The following is a 14,324-nucleotide window of genomic DNA, read 5'->3' as shown; positions in this document are numbered from 1 at the left end:
GGGGGGCGGGGAGATGCAAAGTGGGACAGCTCTGCGCTGGACTAGCTTGCAGAGTTCCCCAAAATTGAGACCCACTCAATCTTTGTGCAACCACATGGACCAGTCATTGGACTCTCCCTGGGGAGGAGGCTTAACCTGGCATGAGTCAGCTCCCTTAGGCTGAGGGCAAGTTCCAGAAAGACACAGTTATGAGCTACCAGCAGGTGCACTCCCAGCTGCCAGGGGAGTTCTGACCTGGACTGGGTGGTGCTAGTAGGTAATCTGGGCTTCACATTGTAGCATCCGTTCCAGGTGCTGTGATTACTTATCTCTCCCTGCAATCCTAATTTTCTTTGTTGTTAATAAATAGCTTTTTCCTTTTAGTTTGTCTGCTTTTCTGTGTACTTCACGCTAAGGCAACCTCAAGCACTTCTAAATTGTGTAAATATTCTATAGATAACTGGATATCTCAATATACTAAAATATCAGAATCTTAAATTTGATTGGATATTTTACCCATTTCAGCTTCTCCTTGACACCCCCCCCTTTTTTAAAGTAGCATGGAGCCTAACATAGGGCCTGAACTCACAACCCTGAGATTAAGACCTGAGCTGAGATCAAGAGTCAGACACTTAGGTGACCATGAGCCAGTGCCCCTCTCCTTGACCCTTCCAGCCTGCTCTAATCCTAGCCTAGTGCACATTTGTCTTGTCAGGGTCCCCTTTCACCCTAGTCCTGTGATTCCCTCTTGCTTCTCCCTTGGGTTAGATCTATTTCCTGGATCCCACACCTTCTACTTTTTTAGTCTGTTCTTTCATTGTGGTAGAATACGTTCTCTAGGAAGTGTGCATGAGAGGGAAATTGTGCAAAGAACTGAATTTCTGAAAATGCCTTTATTTTTTCTCAAAGGTTGATAATTTGACTTGATATAGAATTCTAGTGATTGATAGAAAATTCTAGAAATGACTTTCATTCAAAAATCACAAGCCATTTGCTCACTTATCTTCTCGCTTTCAAAGTTGTTGTTGAGAAATCCAACACCATTTTATTTGTTTCCTCTTTGGTAGCCTCTTTTACCTTTTCTTTGTCCCAAGTGTCTTAAAATTTCACAGCCACGTGCCTCGGTGTTATTCATTATCATCCATGCATTGGGAGACACTTCTTATGTTCCTGCAGGTCTTGTGGAGTATGCCAAGAATGCAAGGCCTTGCCCACCCCCAAACCAGGTCATTTCTCAAGGGCGTGTTTGCCGTGAGCAACCTTGAAGGATGAGGTACATCTCCACCCAGGGCAAAGAGCAGGGCTCCTTAATGCTTCTCCAGAAATGCAGCAGGTTCCTCAGGCAAAGTGTCCCTCCACTGCGTGTGCAGTATCCATCCGGGCCCTTGTGCATCGCCTCTGTGAGACTTGGGGGCAAGGGGAATGGTATAAACACGCTGATGGGTATGCTGCTGGCTCTTCCAAGAGCAATGAAGTCCGTTATCTCTGACTCAGGGGTCTCGTATCCTCCATCTGTAACCACGAAACAGTCAGGCTAACTTATTAATTATAAGTAGGATAGAATCAAATCTTACCCCTAACACCACTGTCCTGGGCACTTGGTGGAGTCCTTCAATCTGGAAACAGAAATTTTCTTGAGTTATTTATTTGATGATTTCCTGGAGATCTAGGAAGCTGACTGCTGCTGTTTCTTCTTTTTTTTTAAATAATAGCTTTATCGAGATAGAATTCATATACCATAAAAGCCACCAAGTTAAATACTACAGTTTAGTGTTTATTGGTGTATTTAGAGAATTGTGCGACCATTACCACTGAATAATTTCAGTATGGACCCCAAGAAGAAAGTCCATACGCATTAGCATTCTGTCTCCATTCTCTCCTCTGGGAATTGCTAATCTACTTTCTACCTCTATAGATTTGCCTATTCCGAACATTTCGTATAAATGTAATTAGACAATAGGTGACTTTTTGTGACTGGCTTTGTTTAGTGCAACGTTTTCAAGACTCACCATGTCGTAGTATGTATCAGTTCTTCTTTCCTTTCTGTTGTCCAATAATATTCCACGTATGATAGACCACATTTTTTTATTCGTTCATCAGTTGAGGGACATTTACATTGATTCCACTTCTTAGCTATTGTGAATAATGCTGTTATGAATATTCATGTACAAGTTTTTTGAAGTACGATTTCATTTCTCATAGGTGTATACCTGGAAGTGGAATTGCTGGGTCATATGGTAGCCCTGTGTTTAACATCCTGAGAAAGTGCCAAATGTATTCTGAAGAAACTCTTTCATTTTACAGTCCTATCAGCATTGTACAAAGGTTCTGACTTCTCTACATCTCCTCTTATTGTCTTTTTAATTTAAGCCATCCTGGTATGTGTGAAGTGCTATCTCATCATGATTTTGACTTATGTTTCCTTAATGACCAATGATATTGAGCATCTTTTCATGTGCTTATTAGCCATTTATATATCTCCCTTGGAGAGATGTCTATTCGAATTCTTTGCCCATTTTTTTTTATTGAATTGTCTTTTCACTATTGAGTTACAAAAGTTCTTTATAGAGTCTAGATACAAGTGCCTTATCTGATATATGATTTGTAAAAATTTTGTTCCAGTCCTTGCATTATCATTTTATTTTCTCAATGGAGTTCTGTGATGAAGCCCAGTTTATCTATTTTTTTTCTCTTTTTCTTGTGCTTTTGATATCATATTATCTAAGAAACCATTGATGAATCCACTATCATGAAGACTTATGCCTATGTTTCTTCTAAGAATTTTTTAGTTTTTTTTTTTTCAAGATTTTATTTATTTGACAGAGAGAGAGAGACAGCCAGTGAGAGAGGGAACACAAGCAGGGGGAGTGGGAGAGGAAGAAGCAGGCTCCCAGTGGAGGAGCCTGATGTGGGTCTTGATCCCAGGACCCCGGGATCACACACTGAGCCCAAGGCAGATGCTTAACGACTGAGCCACCCAAGCGCCCCAGAATTTTTTAGTTTTAGCTCTTACATTTAGGTTGATGTTCCCTTTTGAGTTAATTTTTACATATGGTGTGAGGTAGGGGTCCACCTTTATTCTTTTGCATGTAGATATGCAAACTTGTCCCAACACTATTTATTGCAAAGACTGTTCTTCTCCCTTTGAATTGTCTTGGCACTCTTGTCAATGACCAATTGACCATATATATAAAGGTTCATTCCTGGAGTCTAATTCTATTCCATCAATCTATATGCCAGGCCTTATGATATCAAACTGTCTTCATTGCTGTACTTTTGTAGTAAGTTTCAAAATCAGAAAGTATGAGTCCTCCAACTTTTTCTCTTGCCAAGGTTATTTTGGCTATTGGTTTCTTGAATTTCCATATCAGTTTTAGGAACAGCTTGTCAATTTCTGCAAAAAAGACAGCTGGTATGTTGATTGGTATTGTGTTGAATCTGTAGATCAATTTGGGGAGTATTGCCATCTTAATAATATTAAGTCTTTTGATTTATGAACATGGGATGTCTTTCCATTTATTTAGGTCTTTCAAAAATATTTTGTAGTTTTCAGTGTATAAGTCTTTGTGGTTTTCAGTATAAATCTTAAACTTCTTGTGTTAAATTTATTCCTAAATATTTCATTCTTTTTGATGCTATTGTAAATGGAATTGTTTTCTTAATTTCATTTCATATTGTTTATTGAAATATAATTGATTTTTGCATATTGATCTTATATCCTGTAACCTTGATGAAATTTTTTATTAGTTCAAATAGTTTTTTGGTGCATTTAAAAATTTTTCTATATACAAGATCAGGTCATCTGTGAATACAGATAGTTTTACTTATCCTTTTCAATCTGGATGCTTTTTTCCTTTTTTTTTTTTTTTTTTTTTTTTTTTTTTTTTTGTCTAATTGCCCTGGTTAGAAGTCCTTTTTATTTCTGTATAGTCAGTGGCAATGTTCCCTCTTTATTCCTGATTTTAGTATTATGAGCCTTCTCTCTTTCATTCTTGGTCAGTCTATCTAAAAGTTTGTCGGTTTTGCTTATCTTTTCAAAAAACCAGCCCTGAGTTTCATTGATTTTCTCTATCGTCTGTACCTTCTTTGTATAATTTATTTCCATTCTAGGTTTCTTCCTTCTGTTGGCTTTGGGTTTAGTTTGTTCTTTTTCTAGTACTTAACATGGGAGATTAGGTTATTGATTTGAGGTCTTCTTTTTAACACAGGTATTTATAGCTATAAATTTTCCTCTAAGCACTGCTACAGCTGCATCCCATAACTTTTGATATGTTGTCTTTTTATTTTTGTTTACCTCAAAGTTTTTTCTTATTTTCCTTCTGGTTTTTTTTCTTGATCAGTTATTTAGATGTATGTTAATTTCCACATATTTTTTTAAATCTCCAAATTTCTTTCTGCTTTTGATTCCTGGTTTCATTCCATTGTGGTGAGTGAACATACTTTGTATGATTTCAGTCCTTGTAAATTTATTAAGGCTTGTTTTATGACCTAACATGTGTTCCCTCCTGGAGAATGTTTCATGTACACTTGAGAAAAATGAGCGTTCTGCTGTTGTAGGGTGGAATGTTCTATAGACAACTATTAGGTCTAGTTGGTATATAAGGCTGTTCAAGTCTTCTGTTTCCTTGCTGATCTTCTGTCTAGTTGCTTTGTTCATTATTGAAAGCATGGTATCAACATTTCAAACTGTTATTGTTGAATTGCCTATTTCTCCTTTCAGTTCTTCCAGTTTTTGCTTCATGTATTTTGGGACTCTGTTGTTGTCTTCCTAATGGAGTGACTCTTTTGTCATCATAAAATGCTATCATTTGTCTCCAGTAACAAGTTTTATCTTAAAGTCTATGTGGTGTGATATTAGTATAACCACTCCAGCTGTCTTTTGACAGTATTCTCATTGCTCTTATGAAGGAGTCGATTTTCAAAGGCTTTGAGCTAACCATTCTGGAGAGTGGAATCTCTGACTACTTCTTAACCACACTTACAGATGATTTTTCCGTTTTTAGGGCTGCTTTCTGCCCTGTTTCCAAAGTTATCTCTTGAAGATGCAACAATATTAGGTGACTTGGTTGCTTCAGTTCCTGCTTAGACTCAGTTTTCTTGGGTCTGCTTTGTCATTTCCATGGGTCCTTTTGCTTCCTACCTTCCAAATTTTGTAAGTGTTATCTCCTTTTCTATTTTCTTTGTCCTTTATCACTTAAAAAATGTCTTTACTCTTGGGGTGCCTGGGTGGCTCCATCAGTTCAGCATCTGCCTTCAGCTCAGATCATGATCTCAGGGTCCTGGGATTGAGCTCTGCATGGCTCAGCCCTCCCCCTGCTCAGCGGGGAACCTGCTTCTCCCTCTCCCTCTGCCCCTCCCCCCACTCGTGTTCCCTCTCTTGTTCTCAAATAAAGTCTTTCTTTAAAAAAATGTCTTTACTCTTGTATCAGTGGGTTTTCCAAGGGAACACAGTTCAGTGAGTGACCTGTATTTGAGGGCAGCTTTCTCTGTTAGCTGCTTTCTTCTAAGTCACCTGAATTTTCTTGTGTAATCTGCAGCACTTTTTTTTTTAACAATAAGAGGGCTTTTTTTACCTTCAGGGATCCAGATAACCGGCAGTATTCTTAATGTGATTACAGATAGTGCTTACATTACCTTTGAAATTTAGGTGTGGAATTTGAACATCTTGGATTCAAAGTAAGAATAGTCAACTGCCTCCAAGCCTTTCACTACTTGATTTTCCTTAGAGCTGTGGCTCCAAACTTGACTGCCCCAGAGTCACCCTGAGGTCTTGTTAAAATACAGCCTGCCAGGGTTTCTCCTGTAGGAGTTGGAGGTGAGGCCCCAGGATTTGCATTTCCAACAAGTTTCCAGGTGATGCTGTGCTTCTGGTCCCGGGACACACTGAGAATCTCCCCTTCCGTGTGTGGAATATAAAGGTGTTCCCTTTGGAGGCGGGGAGGACATTTGGGTAGCAGATGAGAGCAGAGAGGGAGAGCATTAAGAGAATCAGGGAGAGAAAGGTGTGCCCACTTTGCTCTCAGCCCATTGCTCCCTGCTCATGGACACTCTTCTGTTTTCCTCCTCTGTCTGCACCGATACAACCATGATAAAATCTGCTTGGAGAAGAGGCTCTTGGCATGAGAATTGTAATTGTATTCATGGGAAAAAAAAGGAATGAAGTGATTATCCATGAAAAACCTTAATCTGAGGCCCGACAAATGTATTTTTATGTGGAATTTTAAGGTGGCTGGGAAGTGTATGTGGGGCTGAGAGAAGTGAGTCCTTATGCACTTTCATGAGACACACCAGGCTGAGTATTGTTAAGGCAGCAGGATTCTAGGCAGTTGTGTTAGGCAGTCCCTTGTCTGCAGGTTTCAGTTCTTTGCTAGAGCCCCCTTTTCCCTTCTTGCAAGTCTGAGAAGGCGGGGACACTGTCTAAGCCACATAGGCAGAGGGTCAGACCTAGGGGCTGGTTTGGAACACAGGTAGGAGGAGCCCAGACTTAAGACCAGTCCTCCAGGTTGCTTTCATGTAGCTGTTCAGAGATTCTGCCATAATTGTCTCACGTTCGGCCATATCTTTTGTTCTCAGAATGTTCTTCTGTAATACCATTGCGAATATTGGGAAATAAAATTGTGGCTGCAAAAGATAGTATCCCAAAGGCTAGAGGTAGTTGGGAGAAAGCCAAGAGAAGTGAGAACTCCAAACCCTTGCCCCGTGTGAGGCTGCCTTTCAGACACTCTTATAACTTAAAATGTAATGCACTTGGACAGTTCCTGCTGTCACCTCAGAAGCGAGGAGCTGGGAAGGAGGAAGCAGGGTCCGGGTAGATTGATGACCTGCGAAAGCAAGCTTTGGAGACTAGTTTATCCCTTCCTTGTCAGCCCCTTTCTTAGGCCTGCTGTGGCATTGTGTTTTCAATGCATGAAAAGATGGCTTGGTTTTAGATAACTCCCAGAGGTACTTTTCCATCTTTGGTACTCTTTGATTTTCCCGAGATCACGTCTTATATCTTTTGGGCAGCCAGGGTAAGAAAACCTGTCTCTTGACTTCTAAGATAGAGCTTGGAGTACATAGAAGATTCAGCGTTCCCTAAACCTTGTGGTCCCGGAGGCTCCGTGTTATTTCCTGTTAGTGGTTTTCAATGGCTTTGGAGTGAAGTTCATTGCTATGACAGTCAGGCAGCTACACTGGGGAAAATATGATGTATTGTGTTGTGTAGGAAAAAGTCAGTGTTATCCAATCCAGTAATCAGATTTTCAGACAAAGGCATGACCCTGGAACATGCTATCTATGACTGAGCACAGCATTCATCTTGTCTCCAAAAACAGTTAAAAAAAAAAATCAGTGTGTACTTGGCTCGTCTCTCTGTTTTGGATATGGAAATATATCTCGCCTGAAAAAGTTTCTCCTTCTTATTTTGGAGGCAGCTAAATTGCTCAGAAGGTGTTGGTGGTAGCAGTCATTAATTTAGCATTTGTTAAGCACTGACTGTATACCAGGCTCTGTGTGAAGTAACAGAAATTGAGAGAAAGACTCCATGGTGGAATATATCTGGTCGGGGGAGAGGAGAGAAAGCCAAAATAAATAAATAGTAAATAAGTAAAGGCCACTATTTACTTATTCATCCCTTCTTTTTTTTTTTTAAAGATTTTATTTATTTAACAGAGAGAGAGACAGCCAGCGAGAGAGGGAACACAAGCAGGGGGAGTGGGAGAGGAAGAAGCAGGCTCCCAGTGGAGGAGCCTGACGTGGGGCTCGATCCTAGAACTCTGGGATCACGCCCTGAGCCGAAGGCAGACGCTTAATGACTGAGCCACTCAGACGCCCCTATTCATCCCTCCTTTTATTCCTCAGGGGTTGTTAGAGCATTTGCTCTGTGCCCACCTCTGTGCTGTGCTGGGGATACAAAAGTGAATATGACAGACGCATCCCTGTGGGCCCTCAAGTTTGGTTAATCTTATCGTGGAGGGGGCCGAATCAGATGGATGGGTGTGTAGGCAAGATCAGGATCCATGGAGGGCTTCCCAGAGGAGGTGACCGGGGCACTAAAGCCAAGTAGAAACAGGTACTAGCTAGTGAAGCAAAGGCAGAAGGAACAGTTAAGCACTAGCCGGACAGAGGAAGTGCGGAAGTGCTTAGCTGGGAACAGAACAAGGATTTAGGGAGGAGCAGTAGGAAAGGAGACTGTGAAGGTAGGCAAGGTTCAACTCTTGAAAGATGTTTTATCTCTTGCTGAGGACTTTGGATTTCCGCCTAAGGTGATGGGGAGACCACTTAAATATCTCATAGTGGAGAAATTATTACAGGAAACTCCAGCCATTTAACAGAGCATAAAGGTGATATAACGGCATAGATATTCAGTAAAAAAAATTTTTTTTAAAGCAGAACATAAAAATTCTGTGCTCAGTGTGATTGCCGATAAGTAAGATGTAATTACGACGGTGTTAAAGCATGGGAGGATTTCTTAGAGTCTATTATTTGCATTGTGAGATGCATTAAGAATCCCTTTATGATATCTGCTCAGCATTGAATCTCTGTTATAGGCCAGTAGATCAAGACCCAATCCCTTCCCTCAGCCATCAAATACGAGGAAATGTCACAACTTCAGCACAGTTTTAAAAAAATGTGTGATTATGGGGCGCCTGGGTGGCTCAGTCAGTTAACCTTCTGCCTTCTGCTCAGGTCTTGATCTCAGGGTCCTGGGATCGAGCCCCACATCAGGCTCCCTACTTAGTGGGGAGTCTTCTTCCTCCCTTTCTCTGCCCCTTCCCTCCTCGTGCTCTATCAAATAAATAAATAAAATCTTAAAAAAGATGTGTGTGATTACAAAACATCCAGAATAGGCAAATCCAAAACAGAAAATAGACTGGTGGTTGCCAGGATCTTGGGGGGGAGTGACAGCAAACAGGTCCAGGGGTCCTTTTTGGGGTGAAAGAAATGCTCTGGAATTAGTTAGTGGTGATGGTTGCACAACATTGGGAATATACTAAAAACTGCTGAATTGAACACTTTGGTTAGAATGGTTATTTTTATGTTATGTGAATTTTATCTCAGTAAGGAATACCGGAAGCAAAAAAAAAGATGCTTTTTTTTTTTTTGCTTCTTTTTTTGGTAGTAAAGGGCAACCGGAAGTGTGAGTTGAACTGCCAGGCAATGGGCTACCGCTTCTACGTCCGGCAAGCTGAGAAGGTCATTGATGGTACTCCCTGTGACCAGAATGGCACGGCCATCTGCGTGTCTGGGCAGTGCAAGGTAAGTGCCCCAGACTGGGTGTCTGTAGCGCGTTCTCCGTGTGATGGATCTGGAACTGCCGATTCCATCATGTGTGGCCAGGCTGTGGCCTCTTCCCTCCCCACGGCCCACGGAGCACCGAACCACGAGTTCTGGGACAAGTGGGCTCAATTAGGGCAGCTTGGTCCTCTTCTGTGTGTTTGATTGTAGGACGTCTTCCACGGCTCGGGCTGGCATTTCAGGTATTAAATGGTTTATATTTACACCACATGCATCAAAGGGGACTCAGCGATCCTTCCTTCCCTCTGAAGTGGAGATTATGAAAAAGGCATTGCTGGATCCGTGAAGAAACTGTTCACATCACGAGGGCGAGGGTGGCATTTTAAGGGCAAGGTGTAGTTTATCTTGCCTCCCACCAGATGGGGCAGGCTTCCAAATGAAATGGGTTCAGTGCCTTCTGTAGCAGAGTTGTACCTTAAACAGGAAGCGTTCTCGGCCTCTTTGGACTGTGAAGTCTGTTCCAGGAACTCCATGCCCCACATTCTGCAAACACTTGGGGCTTGAGAGCATCCTTGTGAGGTGCTAACCTGTGCCAGGAAGAACCCTTCGGTTAGCACTAGGCACCTTCGATGAGATGGCACAGATTCCATGGCCACATGAATTTGGGCCTGGACTGCCACCCTTCTTGCATCTGTAAATGTAGGAGTGGAGCTAAGACCCTGGCAGGTACATGACTCTTTGGAGCCCAGACTAAAACGCCATCTTAATTAACGCCCAGTAGCTGGCAGGCTTGATTTTCACAAAGGAGGAGCTCTTTTGTTATCACGTCTGAAAGTTCCTGTTATACCAATGACCTGTTATGTCATTGTTTAGTTTAAGAGCTACTGATGTGTGATGTATAAGTACAGTCTTCCCCTGCCAGACTTTTTTTTTTTAATGAGGAGGTTTCAAATAGGACGCAAAATGACTTATTCAAGCAGAACAGATATTCTCAGATTTTCAATGAAAGTGAAGAAAAGAGCAGCTGTCATTGGCTATCTGATGGGTGGGAGGGATCTTTGGAAGAGCAAAACCCCAAGAGAGGTAGGGCGTGTCATGGAAGAGACAGGGGAGCGTGATGGGAAGCACAGTGGGGGCTCAGTCCTGTCTGGCCACCATTTTCCACCCCATCTGGGGAACTACAGAGTTCCACATGCGCTCTCCGTGCATCGCTGACCTCGGATCATACCCAAGAGGGTTGTGTTAGAGGTTTTGGTCTCCAGCTCATATGATCTCTGCTTCTAAATGTGAGCCTGAAATGGTGGGCAGTACAGCAACCTAGCTTTTTCTTTTAGGCCCTGAATCTGAGCTGTTTCATTTCCTGGATACAGGTGCACACTGCCAGGAGGGGGTGGAGTGTGATGGTTAAAAACATGCCCACGGAAGTCAGACCACCTGGATTCAAATCCTGCCTCTTCCACTGTGTGATTTACTGTGTGATTTTGTGCAGGTTACATAAGTGCTCCGTGCCTCTAACACATGAGGAGGGCGTTACCTACCTCCTCGTCTGGCATTTAGTAAGCATGCTGACATTTATTAGTGTTAATACATTGTGTATATCCACATATGTCCTGTTGTATTTGAGTTTCCTATGCAAAAGCATCTTCTTTGTTCATTTGTTTGTTGGTAGATTACAGACTCATGAAACTCACATTGTCTTTGTGAGAACACTGTACGGTGAAATGCCAGGGCATTGCACATGCTAATTCGGCCGGTCTGGGGAAGGGACAGTCTGCCTTTCTAGCAAGCTCCCAAGTGATGCTGATGCTGCTGGTCCTCAAGTAGCAAAGTTCTAAAGAACACTTTGATAAAAATACAGTTAATCAAAACTCAGAAATGTACATATGGAATGGTGTCATGACTTGGAAGGAAGATGAAATGTGGGCTCTTTCCACTGGAGGAGCATGTTTTCCTAGTGTTGCATTAAGTGTCTATGACCTGATGATATGAAAGAAAAACAAACACTTGTAAGGACGTGGGTATGGATACTTACTAATTGTTGAAAACCATTCAGACTATAGGGCGGCATAGTTTGCAGATGATAATTGCTAAAAGATCGGGATAAACATTCCCCAGGATGTGAGTAGATTAATAGGAATTTGATGTTAGAAGGGCTGCTTTGATATTACTGCGTATTTGTTCTCTGTGCACTTGCCTGAAATTTCCCTCCGTTGCAGTTGTTGGAATCACTGACTATCCCGTCCCCTTTAGAACTTCAGTTTAGAATAATCAGAAGTACATTTGCTTCCCAGGCCCAAGTTTTGTTTACTTTGCAGTTTTCAAAGGGTACAGTGTCCTTTTTTGAATATTTGATTGGAAGCCCAGAATTCAAATTGATATCTCTGCCTTGCTGACTTGTGGCTGAGAGAGCTGTCACTCGCGGACATGAGCGTCTCTATCTGAAATGGCTCCAGAAAGCCTCCGTTGGCCACATAAAGTCCAAATGCAAACCCAGGTCTGCAACAAAAGTTAACGAAAGGTGACGAGCCTCAAATAAGAATATGAGCTAAACCCACAAAAGAGTAGCTGAGAGAGAAGGGTGTTGTCCCCCTTGACACCAAGCCAGAGAACGGCCCCAGGCCCAGCCCATGCAAGCTGCAGTGTTCTGTTCCTGGGCTGGCAGAGCACCGGCTGGCCAGCCTGTGTTTACCCTGTTGCTGGAACTCCTCTGTGCTTTAGATCCAAGAGTTGGAAAAGGGGCAGAAAGAATATAGACGTCCTAGGACTGGCTTGATGAGGGGCTGAGGGCCAGACAAAATGCGGGCCCCTCTACAGTCCTTCAGTGCTGGGTTAGACTTTTTTTTTCTTGACAGGGACAGAAGGATCCCAAAAGTTGTCTTCAGGCTCAGGACTGCATATAGATAGGCTTTGAGGGGAAAGAACTGCCTTTTCCTCAAGCAAGAGAACGTATCTGGAGCCCACAGAGACCTTCCCCTCCTCAACTCGACCCCTTCCCTGTAGACATCAAATAGGAACATCTGGACATTCTTCAGAGAAGTCTCTGAGACACTTCTAGCCCTGCCCAATCATTATTGTCATTTATGGGAACGAAATAGCATTTATATCTAATTAACAGAGAGCACAGTAACAGTGTCTATCATTAAGCATCACATTAACTGTGCTGTGATTTTTTTTTTTCTTGCTTGATCTCAGCTCTGTCTAAATAACTCTGGATTTTAGTAGTTTGATGACACATGTATTATTTTTGCTCAGCACTTAATAAACCTAGATGAAAGTTTCTCCTCGGTGGCATAGCAGGCATTTGAAAGAACGGGGTCACTTGGACAAGGAAGAGAAAAAAAAAATACTCTCAACTCCCTGGAGACCAGGCTTACAGAAGCCTCAGACTCCTAGACTTGAATGACCCTGAAAGTGAGAACCACCCCAAGACCCCCCCCACCCCCACAAAGAGTCTTTGGTGGGGAAGGAACAGGCTTTGAGGAAGTGCCTTGTGATGATAAACAGGCCGATGGGAAACCTCAGAGGAGCAAGGTGTTGGAGCTGATGTGGCCAGCAAGGAGCCTTTTCTGAGAAGACCAGTTCCAGACACTGCGCTGCGTGCTTTACGTGCACGATGATATTGACAATCCATCTGTCTTTGCAATGGCTTCCTCAGTAGGACTTACCAGTCGCCATTTTACAGAGCACTGTGAGGCTGAGCTGAGTCAGACACATGAAGGGTCACACAGAGGTTGACTATTCACATTGGTGTTTTAGGCTGAAGTGTTCATCAGAATAGGAAGAGTAGTTTATAGGTGATGGGAAGAAACCCATGTGCTTTCTTTAGGTCTCTCTCCTCTTCAGAGTTTATTGTCCTCACTGCCTCCTTCCAAAACAGACCGCCTTTTCAAAACATGTCTCAGGACATGTGTCTCTTTTGCTTAAAATCCATCTGTGGCTCCCGCTCCCCTGTGGAATAAAGTCCAGGCCCTTCCTCATCTGTCTCCTGCCTGGCCTCCCTGCACCCCCGGTGCTGTCCGGGCTGGGACGTGTTACTTCCTGAGCCAGCTGGCCTGCAGGGTTGTGCGTCCACGAGAATGTACACACTGTCCCCTCAGCCCCCAGTGCCGTTCTCTGGCCACCCTTGTCCACTGGGTGGACTCTGCTCAGAAGCCATTGGCTGACCCCCTTGAGCACTGTGTCTATTCTTCCATTCCCGCTTCTTATAACTGTTTGTTCCCACTGCCCCCACCTACCACCCAGCAAGCTGGGAGCAGTTCCAGGCACTTCGCTTTAGCAAAATGCCTACCATTGAATAGGTGCTTAAAATAAATGTGTAAATGAATTGAGGTCTCGGTGACTCAGTCTGCTGGACTTCAGCAAATGAAATTAGTCTTGAAACCAGCACAGAGCTTTCTCATTTTTGGCTGGGATGGGCAATTGAGTGCAGATAAAACAAGGACATGAAGCCCCCTTGGCCGCATCCCCAGAACCCCAGGCCTCAGAGGTCGGGGAGAATTCTTAGCATCTGCCAAGCTCTTGATCCCTCGTCTTGTTTTATTTCACTCACTCTGAATTTCTTGAGTCCCTTCAGAGCTAAGGCAGGAAGAACGTAAGCAAGTGAGAGAGTACGCATTCCGACGGTGCCTTCCATGGAGGGAGAAGCCCTCCTGCCCTCGAGCTTCCGCCTCTCATCCCGGATCGGTCATCACCTTCATGTGGGGCGACTCTTGCGGCGCCCCGTTGGCCCGCACTCAGCAGGGACCTTTGCACCTCCTTTCCCAGCTGGGACACTGCTTGCCTTCAATCTGGACATAGCCGCAGACACTTTCACATTTATTCAGTGAATTAAAGCAAGGTAACCGTTTCCAAATGTTCAGAGATAAGCTCTGGAGCAGCGCGCTGCCCTGACGGAGCAGGATGACATAATGGGTGTGTGCACATGTGTGAGTGTGCCTGCCTGTGTTCAGGCCCGAATTCCTGTCACCCTCCTTGTAACCCACTATTGTGCTTTCCTGAGCCAAATGGGAAGACCCTGCTCACTTCTCTGCCTGTTTACCCTAAGTTGCATTTTTTTCCCCTTTTGGTTGCTGGCTCTATTTTGTGCACTATGCTTAGAGTTCTGTTGCCACTTGAGTGAAACCAAGAGA

General features: G+C 43.3%; 1 protein-coding gene across 1 annotated transcript in view; it reads left to right on the top strand.

Moving 5' to 3' along the window:
• The window catches only part of THSD4 (thrombospondin type 1 domain containing 4), a 513,844-nt gene that overhangs the window by 206,791 nt on the left and 292,729 nt on the right, over nucleotides 1-14,324 (top strand). Inside the window, exon 6 of the mRNA XM_040642637.1 lies at nucleotides 9,080-9,216. Within this exon, the coding sequence (XP_040498571.1) occupies nucleotides 9,080-9,216 (137 nt within the window). The remainder of the gene's footprint in view (nucleotides 1-9,079; nucleotides 9,217-14,324) is intronic.

This window comes from Ursus maritimus, unplaced genomic scaffold (assembly GCF_017311325.1).
Source record: "Ursus maritimus isolate PB19 unplaced genomic scaffold, ASM1731132v1 scaffold_27, whole genome shotgun sequence".
NCBI classification, from domain to species: Eukaryota; Metazoa; Chordata; class Mammalia; order Carnivora; family Ursidae; genus Ursus; species Ursus maritimus.
This window is presented reverse-complemented; position numbering and strand designations above follow the sequence as displayed.